Source organism: Ambystoma mexicanum, chromosome 13 (genome assembly GCF_040938575.1).
Source record: "Ambystoma mexicanum isolate Mex_15411 chromosome 13, UKY_AmexF1_1, whole genome shotgun sequence".
NCBI classification, from domain to species: domain Eukaryota; kingdom Metazoa; phylum Chordata; class Amphibia; order Caudata; family Ambystomatidae; genus Ambystoma; species Ambystoma mexicanum.
In genome coordinates this window covers 593589394-593606600 of record NC_090938.1, presented here as the reverse complement: position 1 = coordinate 593606600, position 17207 = coordinate 593589394, and the positions used below count along the sequence as shown (strand labels likewise).

Below are 17207 nucleotides of genomic sequence, written 5' to 3'. Positions count from 1 at the left end.
TTTTAAATGTGTAAATGGTACCGCTCCCTTGTATCTGAGAGAGCTAATTCAGCCGTACCACCCTGTGAGAAAGCTACGTTCCAGTGATGGTCATCTTCTGGCTATCCCCTACTCAGTATACAAATCTCGGGGTGACAGAAGATTCTCTGTCTTTGGTCCAAAGCTGTGGAACTCCTTGCCACTAGAGCCAAGGACAATGAGCTCACTTCTTCAGTTTCACCAAGCACTAAAGACCTTCTTGTTTAGAAAGAGAACCCTCCCTATTCTGGGGCTCCGGTATGGATTCAGCTATATCCTCTATCAACTGTTGTTGTCGCCTAGGCCGATATTGGTTTATTTTGTCCATTCGCGTTATAAATACTAAAATACAAATACAATGGCTTCTAAACTCTGGAATGCCTTACCCGCCAGATCTGGAAGATAGTCCCGCCCCTTGTTAAGATCCCATACAAAGACCCTTAATTCAGACACCAGTACTTGAGACCCAACAGATTGGTGTGCTTTAAACAAGTTAGTAGTTAATCAGCATCTCAGGAGTCACCTGTGGTTGATAGGGTAGCAGAAACCACATTAGAGAGTGTCACTACCAGAAACAAGTTGCATGGCTCTACCAGGAACACAGACTCACTTTTATAGCAATAAATTTGAGTACACAGTACAACTGTCACATTACATGCTAGATACTTCATTGAGCAGCGTTGTTCAGTATGCCCCGTAAATACAATCCCTCACAAGCCTTCCTATTTGGTGTCCATCTAATAAGCTCCTAATCAATGCCAGCTAAGTGTGTTCATTACGAGATATAGGATACAAATAATCGAAAACACAGTAAGCCCTAGTGGGTATTTATTGCAGTTATACATTTATCAGTGTGTCATTTTGTTATATCAATCAACCAGGACCTGTATTTCCTAATCCCAGCAAAATAGTGCCCCTCACACCCTTTGTATTACTGTAACAGGATTTTTTATGAGTTCCCTGAATGCTTTTTGGGACTATTTCTACAATGAGGTGCATAACTTATTTCATAAATTAAAATGAACAATAAAGTTCTAAAAACACAAAGCTCCTTCTTACCTTTGGCATAGCAGTTTGGGTTCACAGAGTGGTTTGCAAAGCGGATTTTGTTTCCTTTACGAGTTGCATCAACTACAAAATCTGTTTGGAAGAGAAATACAATGTTCCATTATCAAAGCTAGGCTTCGTCTCCAATACCAAACTGGGATGAAAGTGCTGCCAACGGTGTAAATGGACTGTTCTGCACAATGGCACGGTTGCGCTGGACAACAGATTCAGAATACCCATGCCTTTTGCCAGTCTCAGTTTCAGAGATTGATGATTTTTGAAGGGTCTCTGAAAGTATGTGGGAAAAGTTGCTACAGGGTTTGTTGTATCAGACAGGCCAAAGTCAAAGTCACTATTGCCGGTGTGCGGACGAGCATAGACCGTCCGTGTATTGTGTGTCCAAGCTTTTGCTGGGTGTTGGTATCAGTAATCTCGAGCCTGTTGCCTGTGTGAATATAGGACCTATGTTTGGTCTGTATTCACAGTGTGACTGGGTGCGGAGAACTGCAGGCTGGAGCCCTTTGTCTGTATGAGATTTGACATTGGCTTGATGAGGAGGACATTTTGAGTTGCATGTGATTTGGTGTTGGCTTGATGATGTGTTGGGTATTGAGTGCTATGAGTGTGTGGTGAAGGTTGTGTAAATGTGAATATTATCTCATGTAAACATACTATTATGCTAGTACTGATCCTGCCTTGCGCAGGCATTAGGCACGTGTTTTATTACCAATCTTTCTCGATTACTTCGTATCTGCACTAACCTGCTATTTCTATGTTTTCACCCAGGTTCTTCAAGACTGTCCAGATACTGCAAGATTATCCCAGCTCTAGAAGCAAACCTATGAACTATAAGCCATAGAAGAATACATTTAAACACTCTACTACTATAGAATGTTTCTGTTGGCGAATGCACCCCTCCTTGTCCCTTCCTCACACAAGAGTGGGTAGTTGACTGCAGAGAGAATCAGAAGGTTTTTACAAATGTTTGGCCTCTTTTGCATTTATGTTTAATTGACTAAGTCCCCCAGCCAAACAAACAAGGACGAATTTCCCAAATATATGGGAAGAGCCAACAATTTCTCCAGTTGCGAAAATCCCTTTCTATGGAAGCAAACAAAGATGAGACATACACATACCATTGTTGAGATTGAAGAGGAAGCTGGACATGTACTTGTCATAAACCTTTCCACGCCGATCAGCTTCATCCTGTGAAATGAGCTGCAAAAGTGACATATTTTAGCTATAACCAGTACAAAAAAGTCAGATTACATGCCACATGGAAATACTGAACGTATATTGGTCATACTCAAAACATTTAAACTGAGGAAGCCATGGCTCTAGATTGGTCATGCTCTTAACACTTAGAGGAACACTGACACTACCCACATTTTGGGTGGTTCTTAGTGCCTCAAACTTTCTATCTTTTTCGGGAATTTATCTGAAAACGTTAGAGGGTTATAGAAGATAAGGGCACTGCTGAGGACACCAGGCTGCCATCCGCTGCAGTGCACCAATGTCTCACTGCCCTCCTCAGGCCCCCAGCATGTTTTCAGAAACTCCAGTGCACCTCGTCCTGATTATTTTCCAGCATGGGCGAATTTACTTGAATTTACTATAGTGAGTGAGTCTATCTATCAGGGTGGCCACAGTTCCCCAGAGGCAAGAAAAAAATACTAATTTGGAAAGGATCAGAGGTCGACCCTGCAAAGGGAGAGTGTTCTGATGGAAAGGGATGTTGTACTGGTTTGCCCCCCCACCTCATCCCCCAAGAGTGAACCGCACATTTTCAGAGGTCAAATTGAGATGATTCCAGCACTGCTACTCTCGCTCTGATCACCTCGATCTTGACACAAGTAATTTTAGTTTTTATATAATTTACAAAAGAAAGACAAAGAGGGTGTGCTGTTCAAATGAGAAGATAAAATGTTACCAATAATCAAATAAAAAAGTATAGTCCAAAAAAGTATATAGCATGCTACTGTGCTAGTGCCAACGCATGGATATAGTTAAGACAAACAGTCTATGGGGTTTCTGAAAATAACATTTCCCAATACCTTTTCAACCCTTCCATTGAAAATTCTGACACATTGGCACAGTAAAATTCGGAGGCATCTGCCCCTCCATGGAATGTTTCAGAGTTTTTCACAGACCGTTTCATATTTAAAAAAAACTGTTGTTTTAATTGCATTTCGACATTTTTTAACATTGGGTTTTCCCATGGGGGAAAAAACATGTTTTCAGCCCAATATCTATAAATTGTCTGTTTAGCTCTCATCAGGATCTGGTGTCCTAAAAAACAATTTCGGAAATCAATCCAGAATAAATACACAGAATAAATGTACATTTTCTATAAGAAAGGTACATGTACGTTTAAATGTACATTTATGGACTGAATGATGTGAATTTTCATATTGAATAGGAGATGTAAAGGGAATGTACATTTTGTACGTGTGTGAACTGTTATTATCCTATATGCCTCCTTTACGTATAAAGTCAGTCAGTCAGTACCAACCACCCATACTCTACTAATACACTAAACACTGGTATTCCATACACTCATGCACCATACGCTCACATGCTCGAAACCTACACGGCACACACTCTTATGTAACAATCTCGTGCCATGCACCCATACAACACATTCCATGCATCCATACGATATACATCTTTTATGCCACACACTCTTACACCACACACCCATATGACATACACGCTTATGCCACATACCCATACAATATACCAACTTACACCACACACTCTAATGCCATGCACCCATACAACATACACTCTAATGCAACACAACCATTTGGCACTTATTCCATGCACTCTTAGGCCATGCACCCATATGGCATATACTCATCTGACATACACTCACATGACATACATTCACACACCACTCACCGATACGCTAGAAAGGCACATACCAAACACTCATGTGCCACTCATAAACTATACAATAAAACATCCAATATATTGCATAAACAATGCACACATTCACACATCATAACTGAAAACACACACATGCACAGAAAACAAGGGTCACTCACGCCTAACCACATTATGATCGGGCAAGTGGGGCCACACTGGGAGTAACTCCCTTCTCAGGGACAAGGACTCCCATTCCAATAAGGAACTTGCTGCCCAGAACACACGTTCTACCTACATGGGAATTGGAAAAACTGGTGGTACTTCGGTTTTGAATACTTCTGTTTTAAATTCACCAAATACAGGCATTCCTTTAAACCCTTTGGTTTCGGGTAATGCTGGATCTTGCCTAAATTCCACAATCAAAGAACAGCAACACACCCCTTTTCTTGGTGATATTTTGGATTCGCTGAATAGTGACATTTCTTCCAATTCTTTGGCTTCACATAATGCTGGATCTGGCCTGGTTCTTTGAACTCCACAGTCAAGGAACATCAGCGCGCCCCTTTTGATGTACATAAAACCAATAGAAATCAGAGAGAAGGAAGAATCCTACGCAGAGGCGAGCCTAGGATGGACAGATGTCCTGGACGAGCGGTGCCACGCTAGACCAGAGCCAGCGGTAGCATGTGTTAGGTAGAATTTCCATCTTGTCTGATATTCTCCTCATCTGGTGAGTCCCCTAGCACTTATTGCTGGAATATTTGTTTTTTTCTGACTCTTGTGTGTGATTGGGAATCTTTTTCCTCACTCAACCCTTACTTGTTTTGTACTCAGGGCACCCCTTTATGGGTTTATTTTGATGGAGTCACTTTTCTCCATCTTTTTCTAAGGCATCTGTAATTTCCTATTGTAGCAGGCAGCACCTTATGTGCAATGTTACTGGAAGCTCCTTGAGCTTCCCTCTTCGGTTTTATTTTAATTTCTTGCAAGAACTACTGTTCCCAGCTATAGGAGGGCACTTGTCATCCTACCTACACTTTTCTAGTGAGACCAGCACCCCCACCTTATGTGGAGTGCTGAGGGGACACTTTGCGTCTCTTTTTCATCTCTCCTGCAACTTATTAGTTACAGTAACAAATCCATCGGAGTGGCTGGGGGCCGTAGATACTCTTTCTACCAATTTTGTAAAGGTTACAACGCAGGCTGCATTAGCAGCAGCCGTAAGGCTCACATGGGATACCATTGATCCAAAATGGTTCCAGTCTTCTTTTTTCACCAACTCATGATGGTTTGTCCTTTCTTGGTCCTTCCTCTGCCGTGCTGGGTGGGGAGATCCTCTTTTGTCTTCACCGGGATCCCTTTGTGAAGCCGGCTCAAAGGCGCCAGTGTGTCTGGGAGGACAGGAAGCTAGGAGGACTCTGAAACTCCACAGGTCTTTGTCCTCCACCGTGCCTGCTTAGATCCAGTTCTAATTGGGAGGCTGGCTGTCCTAAAAGGACAGCCCGCTCCCCAAGTTTGATTGACAGCATGCATGACGAATGGCTGGGTTCCTGCATAAAATATGAGGGTCTTGATGTTGAAGCGAGAGTCCATAACTGGAAGATCCATTCTGAAGAGGAGAAGAAGGATGTCTGCAGCTACCTCCAGAGACCGCCAGAGCCATCTGAGTGACCGCGGCTGCTCAAGCCCTCTTTTCCAAGCGACAGGAAAGCTCCGTGACAGACTACTTCATCCCTTAGACTGGTGAGACCAACCAGTCTGAAGGTGACCTGCATTTCGAGCCATCCCAAGACGAGCTGTGATCTTCACGGGCTGAAAACTGCACATACCCTGGGACCTGTGGCTAGTGTGCAGTGCATCGCCTTCCGAAGATCGAATCTTCACGAAACTTTGATGGACTCCTTCTGGACCTCCAGAGGCAAGATTCTGCTCCTTCAGGCCCCTCATCCGAAGGCTTGGCCGAGAGAACAAGCTGGGTCAACCGGCCAGTAACCGTTCTTCACTGGTGCTTTGAAAAGGGCACCAAAACCAAAGAACCACAAAGAATCCTTTGCTGAGAGCCTCTCCACTCGACTGCTGCTGCGAACATCCATCCAGTGTAGCTTCTTCAGTCTGCCTTACCAAGATTCCGGTGGCCGGGTCTGCTGCTGCTGCATCATGGAAGCATTATGCTTCTTCATGCTTAAGGTACTGTGAGACTTTTGATAAAACTTACCTAGAGTTGCTTTGGTGCTCCTGTGTTGCTGGAGTGCTGATCCGAGTGTTTGGGAGTTTGACCATACACGTTCACCCAGGCCTAATGACTGTGCGCCTACAGGGAGTCTTCTCCGAAGCTCATGACCCTTATTCCCAACAAAGAAATCGTACTTACTTGCTACAAGTCTTCTTCTGGAACTCTTGACTTTATACAGCCTGTACCTTACTTATTATTGCCCCCCAATATGACTCAGAGACTCTCAAACCTAGATAGGGATGGACTGTGTGTATTTCATGCAAGTCTTACCTGCCATGTGTTGGTTTTGATTCATTCATTCTTCCTGCAATAGAGATTCCAAGTATAAATTGTCAAGTGATTTTACTTACCCAAAATTGCTTCCAACTATTCTACAATTACAAAGTGTACAACATTATTTTACTTACCAGTATTACCATGTTATGATTGTTGATTTTTATAACATATAGTTTATTTCAAAACTCTTGTTACAACATTTCTTATCTTTACTTTTCATTTCCTTACAAAACAAGGGACAGACAGAAAAGAAATAAGTCAAATAGTCCTTCTAATAGCATTATTCATTTTTTTTTCTTTTTTCACTTAGCCAAAATCCTGTGTTTTGTGCCATAAAACAAGAAAGAGTAAGACTCCATCCTTGTAGATCAATTCAATATTTTGTCTAAGTTTATTACTGAACAAGTTAAGTGCACCGAACTTACACTCAGGATACGATAACACCAATTGTCCATATTGTCAGTCATAGGTGCAAATTCACTCAGATGAAGTGACCTTTGATCTTTTAGTGCAGGGCATTCAGTTATTAGATGTTTAATAGATTCGGTCATGTCTCCACAATGTCGACAGACATCATCTGTTACTTCATCGATATGTCGCAGCATCATCATTTGCTTTGTTTTATGCGCATTCAGTCGCAATCGCAAGAAGCTATCTCAATGACGAGAAGGAAACTGTTGCAGATATTTTGGCAGTTTTTCTAATTGAATTATTGTTGGCCCTAGCTCCATTGCAATTTTTAAGCATTCATATTTTGAAAGATTTTGTATCCATGACCATTGTTTTAATTTTTTCTTCTCGCAATTTGTGGTTGGGCCAGCAAAATGTCTATTTGGATATCGGCTGCTTGCATAATGTTCATCACGCTTTGCCTCCACCTCAACAATAAGCCCACGTGAGGTCGATTGCATGACGGTGCAAATATTTTATATGCTGGTTCTGGGCTGACGATTACCATCTTTCACAGTAGCACCAATGATTTCCAGAGTACAGTTTCATATAGCTCATTTAGTCTGATGGTAGTCATCGATATGTAATTTGGTAACCTCAGCACTCGTCTCCAAAAGAGACCTTCTAGCTGTGTCCAGATTTTGTGTTCTATATTCCATCCTGTTTCTGCGCCGAAAGTAATAGCAGGGGTTACTTTCTGCATGTAGAATAGTCGGACCGGATTCAAGGTAAATTTTCTGAATAAGGTATGAATTCTGGCGCCTTGTAGCAAAAATGTTTTCATCTGCTTAAATAGGTCTTGTACCCAATTCCATTCTCGTATTGACCTATTTACCAATATTCCCAAATATCGAATTTCATCGACTTCTTCAATTGCTTCTTTGTAGATTTCCCAAGTGAAGTTTTTGTTTCTTCTTCCTTTCGACGGACCAAACTTCATAATTTTTTTTCCACATTTATTCTTAGTTCATTTTTATCCATATACCATTGCAATTTTGTGAGAAGTCGTTGTAACCCTGTTTGGTGCTGTCAAATAGTACTAGGTCATCAGCATATATTGCACTGCTGATTTGATGACTATTAATTTTTGGAGGAAAACATTTCACGTTGGCTAATTCCAATGGGATATCCGCAATATACAGCTTAAATAAGGTAGCCACCAAGGGACAGCCTTGTTTTACCCCTTTAAACGTCCCAACTGCCTCTGATAGATCTCCTTTTTCGTTTAGTTTGATTCGAATTGATGTCTTTGAGTGAAAGGCTTCTATTGGTTGTAATATATTTTCTGGGCATTCCCAATTTGTAAGTTTTAGCCATAGCAAAGAATATATTTGACCTTTTCTCTAGTGCTTCTAATTTCAACAGGTTTATCATTGTCAGATTGATTTTGGTCCCAAAGCCCTTTGTAAATCCTGTCTGACAAAGTCTGATATTCCATGTTTATTTGCCCAAGTTATTAATTTTTGTTGCAGAAAAGTGGCGAGTAGCTTTCCAATTGTATCTAGAAGGGCAATCGGGCGATAATTTGCCGGGTCCGCCCGATCCCTCTTCTTAAATACCGGCACAATGATAGCTTCAGTCCATGATGGTGGTAATACTCTTTGTTCTGCAATCCTGGCAAATAGCATTGTTATAAACATGGTCCACTCCTGTTTGTGCTCTTTTAGAATTACATTCGATATGCCGTCAGGTCCGGCAGCTCTTGAGTTTTTCAGTTTGCTAATGGCATTACTTAAGTCGTTTTGCTCTATTATCTCCCAATTTGATGCTTCCGCCGTATTTTCAATCGGGCTGTTAGATGCCGTCTTCGAGAATACTCCTTTGTAGTGCTTTAGCCAGTCACCTTCTGAGACTCCATTTGCCAGCGTATCTGTCTGATTTGCGTACCCTTTGTTCAAGATGCGCCAGATCTCTCTTGACTTATTCTAATTAATTAATGACAACATCGCCTCACCACGTTCTTGATCACGCTAAGGCTAACGAAAAGGCTTTTAACCAGTTTCAATGTTTTTGTTTCCGTTTTTTAATCGCTCTATACGCATATACTCCCAGATTCTTCTTTAGAACGTGTATATCCTTGTTAAATTGGTTCTTCTCGTTCTTCACTATCTTGCTCCATGCATGAATGTGTGGACTTGTTCTTTGTGTATTCTGCATACTCCCTAAGCTTTGATAGGGTAATAGCGGAACATAATTTGTCAGATCACTTGTTGTATTATCAAGTGATTGAAAGTCGTCCATCGGATGAATTATTTGTTTCTCTTTTAATCTGAGCCGATTTCGCCCACGATTTAATTCTAAAGCTTGATTTGAATTCGGATGATCCAATTTTTGTCTCAACCGCCATGACAGTTCGAGCATATCGTGATCGCTGTTCTTAGTTGTCACAATTCTTAATTTATCAATCTTATTCCACAGGTTTTTGGCGATCCAGATGTAATCCAAGGTCTTTTCATATCATATTATGCCAGGTGAAATTTGGCAGTATGTCTCCATTGACCTGGCCATTAATCATCTCGCAATCGCTTGTTTCTAATTCTTTCTCCCATCTAACTCGCCTCGATTTTGCTTTCAGATCTTCTTTAGCGTTGTCTTGAATTGGCTCTATGTTCGCATTAAACCATGTACTATTTAAATCCCCACACACGACAATAGATATATCTTCATATTTTATTTGCCTATTATCGACGTTATTGAGGATATAAAACGTTCAGTATTGATCTTAAGAGGATTCCAATAGACATTTATCAAGAGCAGATGTTGACTTTCTATTCTAGTGTCTTCTTGTGTTGTAGCAAGGTTGCTTGAACAAAGCTATTTGGATTTTCTTTTTCAGCTACTTCCCAATTTGTTCCAGTTTTTAACATTGTTATTAAGCCTGAAAAAGGGCAACCTTGGGCATTTTTCTGTGCCAGATTTAACATTGTTATGTAACCATCTTTTACTGGTGCAGTTCGTAACCATGTTTCTTGTAGGCATATGGCAAAATTGGCTGTCAGATCTATAGGGAAGTGATTGAATAAATGTCTGAATCCTCGCGTGTTCCAGGATAGTAAGGTAACAGTGCTTTCCTGGTCAGTTATGCCTAGCTAATGCTTTCTCATTCCTGTTTTGGATCCATCAGATTGAGACTGGGCCAATTGAGCGAGTGTCACTGACTGAAGATTTTTTCTTAATTCATCACGTCGCTGTTCGTTGGTTCCTTTACCTTTGTCATATTATTATGCCGTGAGTGACTTGATAATGTCAATTGATCATCTTCCGAAAATCTCAAAGCCCATGAACAATAATTCATCCTTTGCAGCCATTAATGTCTTGCGTACTGCCTTAGATTGTATATGCAGGAGAACCTGGTCAGCTCGCTCTTCAGAGATGTATTCTACGATGCTGATAACTTGGGTGGTCACCGTCCTTAACTCAGACACTGAGTGCAAAAGCCGCATTACGTTTCTTCTGTTTAGATTAACATCTTTGTCGTCATTAAATATATTCTCAATCCGAATTTTCCCAGGATATAAATCAACTTCAGACCTCTTTTGTCGCTCCAATTGCTGAACATTTTTCTGCAATTGTGCCGCTGTTTGCTTTGGATTTAGTTTTGCCTGAGACGTTTGAAGGTTGCTGCGATCAGTCTTTACTTGATTATCAAATGAGTTCCCAAGCCTGCTCCCAAGTTCATTTGGTCGCCCTTTCAGTTTTTCATTAGTTACATCGGACGTTGATGGAGTGACAAATTGCTCCTCCTCAGTAGTGGTTTGGGGCACTAAGTTGGGTAAGTTCATCTTAACCTCCTCTTGGCACTCACAATCGCTGTCCTCTCTATAAGTTTCTGAGTAAGTTGATAAATTACACAGATCTTCAGACGATGTCACTGAATGAGTTGTCTTGACCTCGGAATCGAGTCTCATTCTTTTTTTGGATTTGTTGAGCTAGATTTTATAATTTCTCTGTCCACTTTTTCCAGGCATTTTTCTTTGGCCGAATTTCTAAATTGCTCAACTTTCTTTCTTGAAAATAGGCTTGGTTTACAGGGAGTAGGTACATTTTGTATGAACTTTGAGTTACTAGTCTGTTTTTTGGATGGATTTACATTTTTCTTTTTTTCAGTTTCTTTAACATGACATTGCTTAACAGCCAGTGTTTTCACTTTTGTCTCGTCATTTATAAGGTTTTTTGCTGCCCCGCTGAATAAGCCATATGACATCTTTGAAGCTACGCTCTGGAGTCTTTCAAGAGGCTTTTGCGCCGAGTCCACAGAGACAACTACGTTATTTGTATTTTCAGGTACCACCTCTGCAGTTAGACCAATTGATTTTCCGCTCATACTTGCGGACTCTGCCCCCTTCCCGAGATGAGTACAGTTATCCAGCAAATTTACTTTCTTTCGGGTCAGCAGTGGTAATTTTGGAGGTGGGAGTACTAGTTATTCTTCTCATGGACGAATAAGTACTGTCTTGGCAAATAAACCTTCATTGGAAGAAGAGGCATCTAAGCAATAATGCTTGATGAAGGTATGCATTGATGCCAATGTTGCAGCTGAACAAATATCTGCTGCAGGGGCTCCCCTCTTCAGAGCTGCAGAAGTACCCATCCCTCTAGTAGAATGGGCCCGAAGCCCATCCGGTGGATCTTTTCCACCAATCTGTAGCATTCAATTATAGCTAGAATGATCCAGCGGGATATAGTCTGTTTTGTCACCGCTAATCTCAATTTATGACCTGTATAACCTACAAAAAGTTGGTCATCTTGACGCAATTTTGACATTCTTGAAATGTAAAAACTGAGAGCCCTTTTAGGGTCCACTCTATGCAGTCTCTCCTCTTCTTTGCCCGAATGAGGAGGAATATAGAATGTTGGTAATATAATCTTTTGTGACAAGTGGAAGTCAGAAACTACTTTTGGTAAAAAAGAGGGTTTAACCTTAAGAACCACTTTGTCCTTGTAAAAAGTAGTATATGGAGGTTTACATGAGAGAGCCTGTAGTTCACTAACCCTGCAGGCTGATGTTAAGGCCACAAGAAGGACAGTCTTTAATGTAAGAAGCCTCAAGGGACAGGAGTGCCGAGGCTCAAAAGGTATACAAGTTAGAAACTTAAGTACTAGATTTAACTCCCAAGTTGGGACATGAAAGGGGACTGGAGGGTACACATTTCAAGCCCTTTCAAGAATTGAATTATTAATGGAATTTTGAAGTAAGAAACCTCTTCCGAGGAGCTTGAAAATGGACAGCGCAGCTAGATATCCTTTAATTGTCCCAATCTGGAGCCCCAGATTGGCTAGATGCAATAGGAAAGAGAGCACCATTTGGGTGCCACATTGAAAAGGGTCCACATCCTTATCTTTGCACCAGTTACTAAACTTGTTCCAACAACACCGGTACAAAGATTTTGTTGCTGGCCTTCTGGCCGAAAGCAAAATCTCCATTGCGTCAACCGGAAGATCCCAATCCTTGTATCTCAACCTCTCAGAAACCATGCGTGAAGGTTGAGTGTTTACACCTCTAGAGGGAGAACCCGACTTTCCTCTTGCGAGAGAAGATCCTCTCTTTGGAGAAGAAGTATTGCAGGGCAGATGGACATGTCTAGAAAGTCCGGGTACCACGTCCTCCTGGCCCAATCTGGGGCAATTAGGATAATGGATTTCCTGAACTTTCTCAACCTCTTGATTACTTGAGGAATCACAGGGACTGGAGAAAACGCGTACAGACGTGGAAACTTCCAGTCCAACACGAACGCGTCTCCTGGAGCTCCTCTCGGAGGAAATTCCCTTGAGCAGTACTGTTTGCACTTCCGGTTGACCATGGTCGCGAATAAATCCACTTGAGGGGTTCCCCAAAGGGCGAAGATCTCCAGAAGGACTTCCTGAGCTAGCTCCCACTCATGGGAGACTGTGCTCTGCCTGCTCAGAGCATCCGCCGCTGTGTTCTGCTCTCCGGCTAGGTGAACTGTCGATAGAGAGATTCCTTCTCTTATTGCCCAGAACCAGAGCTGCATTGCCTCTCTGCACAGTGGTAGTGATCCTACACCTCCTCTCTTGTTGAGGTAGTACATGGCCACCGTGTTGTCCGTCATTCAGCGCTAGTTTGATTGCCCTCAGCTCCAATAGGTTGATGTGTAATTTGGACTCAGTGAGTGAGGTGTCCGTTACTACTGTTATCTCCGGCCATGGTTGCCAAAACGATTCTCCCTTGAGGATGTTGTTGTTGCAAGCCCACTATAGTAGATCCTGAGCAACTGCGCCCGGGACTTGCAGAAGATCCGACACACTCCCCGAGAATTGGGACCACTGAGTTCTGAGGGCCCATTGGAGAGATCTCATCCTCAGTTGAGCCTGTGGCACCAGGAAAATGCAGGATGCCATGAGGCCGAGCAACCTCAGAAAATCGAAGGCTGGCAGATGCTGGGCATTCTCGAACTTTGTTACCATCTGCAGAATGTGGAGAGCTCTCACTTCGGGAGGCGAGGCTTTGCCCGAGGAAGTATCCAAAACTGCTCTTGGGATGGTATCATATGAGACTTCTTGAAATTGAGGTAGAAGCCCAGTTTGTGAAGGAAGTGACAGGTGATCGACAGATGGTCCTGAGCTCGTTCGGGAGAACACGCTCTGATCAACAAATCGTACAAGTAGGGATAGACGTCAATCTCCCTTCTCCAGAGACTCACTGCCACAAACGCCATCAGTTTGGTGAAAACCCTCGGGCAGAGGTCAGCCCGAATGGCAGAACTTGAAACTGAAAGTGCGAACCGCCAACCGCGAGCCTCAGGTACTTTCTGTGCTTGGGATGGATTGGCACATGAAAGTAAGCATCCTGAAGGTCCAATGATGCCAACCAGTCTTGGACTTGGAAAGCCAGAAGGATCTGAGAAAGGGTTACCATCTTGAACTTGTCCTACCTGAGGAACTTGTTCAAGTTTCTTAAGTCCAAGATGGGTCTCAATCCTCTGTCCTTCTTGGGAATGAGAAAGTAAGGGGAGTACCAACCCTTGTTCCTCTCCGCTACAGGTACCTGTTCTATTGCACCTTTCTCTAGCAGGGTTAAAATGTCCTGCAACAGAAGCGGATCTGGAATTTTGACAGAGTTGGTTCCCGGTGGATGGCCCTAAGGCCTTTTTAAGAAGGCAAGGCAGTAACCCTGAGCTACTGTCTCCAGTGCCCAACCATCTGAAATAATGCCCGCCATTCTTACAGATGGTGAGAGATTCTGCCTCCCACCGGGGTTTTGTGTGATAAGGCCTCAGAGTGATTTGAAGGCGGCTGCAGGAGCGGCTGAGGGCAAAGATGCCGTTCCTGAGGCTGGTTTTGCACTTTTTCCTCGTCCACCACGAGCGACATTTCTATTGCCTCTTTGAATGGCCTGTCCTCTTCCTCTACCAAAAGAGGAGTAGTACCGAAAAGAACAACCTCTCCATGAAGATGAGCCTGAATAAGGTTTCTGAGGCTGTCGGATGGAGGCGCTAAGAGATTTAGCCGCCGCTTTTGAGGTCTGTAGTTTTTCTAAGCTTTCATCAGCTTTACTACCAAACAGCCTCAAGCCATCAAAAGGCATGTTGAGTAGCCTGGCCTGCACATATCTGGTGCAACCTCCGACTTCCTCAACCACGCAAACCTGCGTAGCACTGTGCTTGAAGCCATTGATCTGCTGATACTATCAGCAGTATCCAGTCCAGACTGGGACATTCCCCCATTCCCACCTTTTCCGTCTTTGACAATATTCAGAAAAACTTCCCTTTCCTCGCCTTCCGGAATATGTTCAGCCACTGCCGAAATGCAGTCCCACAGGGTATGGGTAAACCTTGCCAGGGTACAGGTGACATTAGTTGACTTGAGAGCCATGCTACCCGAGGTAAAGACCTTACGGGCCCAAGCATCTACCTTCTTATCCTCTCTATCCGCGGGGATAGATGGATATGCTGTTTGTCTTGAGGAAGTTGCAGCCTGAATAACCAGACTTTCTGGAGTGGGATGCCTACTTAAATAATCAGGATCAGAACTAGAAGTTCTATACTTCTTTGGAAAATGATTGTTGTCTGCAGCAATTGTATCAGGAACTTCCCAGTTTTTTTCTACCATTCTTTGAAGTGCCCTAATGAAGGGGAGAACTGGATCCTTCTGGGGGCCCTGATCAAGTATATCAGTCATATCATCCTGATCAAAAGTGGGTGAGGCTCTACCCCAGCCCATGTATTCAAACACTCTATTCATTAGACTCCTGTACCCTGAATCTGCATGTTCTGCAGGGTCAGGTTTTGCAAACTCCAGCTCAGGTGACTTATCAATGCCACTAGCAGAGTGAAGGGTATCATAGATGTCTCTAATTTTCGATTCTGGATTAATTCTTCTAGGACCTCTGTAGTACCATATTGTACTCCAAAAGGAGAAACTTCTTATTCAGATTCACTTTCTTCAACTATAGAAGACATAGACTTAAAGAAGTCTGACTTAGGTAAAGGAGTAAATCTCCTTTCCTGTCCATGAGTTTGGGTCAAAGGAATCGTAGGAACCTTTGATGGTATCGAAGGAGTCTTCAAAGACACCGATGATGTCTTCGACAAAGGCGTCAAAAACGCTTTTGGCTTCGATGTTGAAGCCGTCGGCGCCGATGGCATCGACTAAGTCGTCGAGGGCTTCAGCGACTTATGTTTTTTAGACGGTGTCTTGGAAACACTCCATTCTCGAGGAATCTTCGACGATTTGACGTTGACTCAAGTCTTTCGAGGTTCACCTTTACTTCTGGATTTTTCCACAGTAGTTCCTGATTTCCCTGTGCCGTCCGACAGAGCGACCGGGGTCTGGCTCTTTTGAGGCTTCTTTGAGGGGGTCGAGGCTGCATTCTCAAAGACCTTCATCATCTTCCTTCTAAATTCATCCCATTTTCTTGGGGAATCAGTCGGGCATCGTACCAATCTATGTCTCCTCTTAACCTTTTTTGAAGACGAAGAGCGTCTCAACCTACTGTGTGATCGAGACTTCTTAGAATGTTTACGACGATCCGATTCTTTCGAATCACTCGATTTCCTATGTCTTTTTAACGAGGCCTTCGAGGAGGCCTTGGAAGCTTCCCGCCCCACCGCCAGTTTACCTTTCCTCTCACGAAGGGCCTTCTCCGTCATCGACTGACAGGAGCCACAGTCGCCGGTTCGATGGTCTGAACCTAGGCACCAAAGACAAACGCAGTGAGGATCTGTAATCGACATCTTCGATCCGCAGTCGATACATTTTTTTAACTCCGTCTTGGGAGTAGAAGGGGTTGAAGAAGATGACATTTTCTGAAGAAAATTTCGAAGCACGCCGTTTTCGAGATAGAACCAATCAGAAAAACGGAACTGAAGCTTACGGGCGCGGCACAGGCTATTTATACGAATGGTGACATTGACACGGTACGGAGCCCATCAACGCCACGACCTCATGCACAGCGCCCTCTGCCGAGAATTTTTTTCCCGAAGCAGCGAAGCTGGCAGCATACGAATATCATAAAATGAGGAATACGTGGGAGGACACAATCCATTCGAAGTGGGTATTTGGTTTTCCGTTTCTTTCATTTGCCTCCTTCCGAGTTGTTTGGCTCGTCAATTTAGACTCTTATTTTAAAGTACTAGCTCAACAAGACATGACTTCCTAGGAGACAAAGAGAAATTGCCTTTTTAATATATATAAAAAGCATTTTGTAGTCCCAGGCATGTTTTCCAAGACTTTGGTTTCTCTCCATCTTCATAGCAGGAAAGGCGGTTACTATGCTTGAGGCCTGGAGAACACCTCAGTATTAACTGAAATTATTTCACGTGAATTTAGTATGTGGTTTGTCGTCTTTGGTTGACCTGGGTCATTCACTTTGGCTGCTGTTTATTCGCAAAGATTCAGGCAACCTTATCTCATGCATGTGCCTGAGGGAACAGGATCTTTGATTGGCGGGCAGAGCAACTTGTGAAGGGGCAGCCATGTTTGCTGTAGCTCTGTTCTAAGGCCATCTGCAAATTGAAAATTCTGTAACGATCATGTTTCAGTTCAAGGTCCTTTCAGTAGTTTATAAATGTGCTCTGGTTACTCAATATTAAGCTACTGAACCTGCAGTCCTACGGCTCTGTTTTGGTTTAGCTGGTGTGAAACTGCCCCTCTTTATTTTGTAAGGACTCTAATGAGGAAAATGGAAGTGGGGTTAAGGCTGAAATAAAAGAGTCTCTCTGGCTTTGGCCCAAAACTGGAAGGCATGGGGAAGGGGAAATCTGTCACAACCTTATCCCCACCAAGCGCTCAAGAGGCCCTAATGACCTTATTCGGATCCCCTCGGATGCCTTGGAGCCAGTCCTGGCGCGGTTGG

The 17207-nt window shown here is 43.0% G+C and overlaps 1 protein-coding gene across 2 annotated transcripts in view; it reads right to left on the bottom strand.

Annotated features, from left to right (window-relative positions):
• EZH1 (enhancer of zeste 1 polycomb repressive complex 2 subunit) overlaps positions 1 to 17207 on the bottom strand; it is an 834444-nt gene that overhangs the window by 27490 nt on the left and 789747 nt on the right. For both annotated transcript variants that reach the window (XM_069634417.1, XM_069634418.1), the window contains 2 exons: positions 2202 to 2283; positions 1078 to 1158 (listed from right to left, as the gene is read on the bottom strand). In XM_069634417.1, coding sequence (XP_069490518.1) covers positions 1078 to 1158; positions 2202 to 2283 — 163 coding nt within the window. The remainder of the gene's footprint in view (positions 1 to 1077; positions 1159 to 2201; positions 2284 to 17207) is intronic.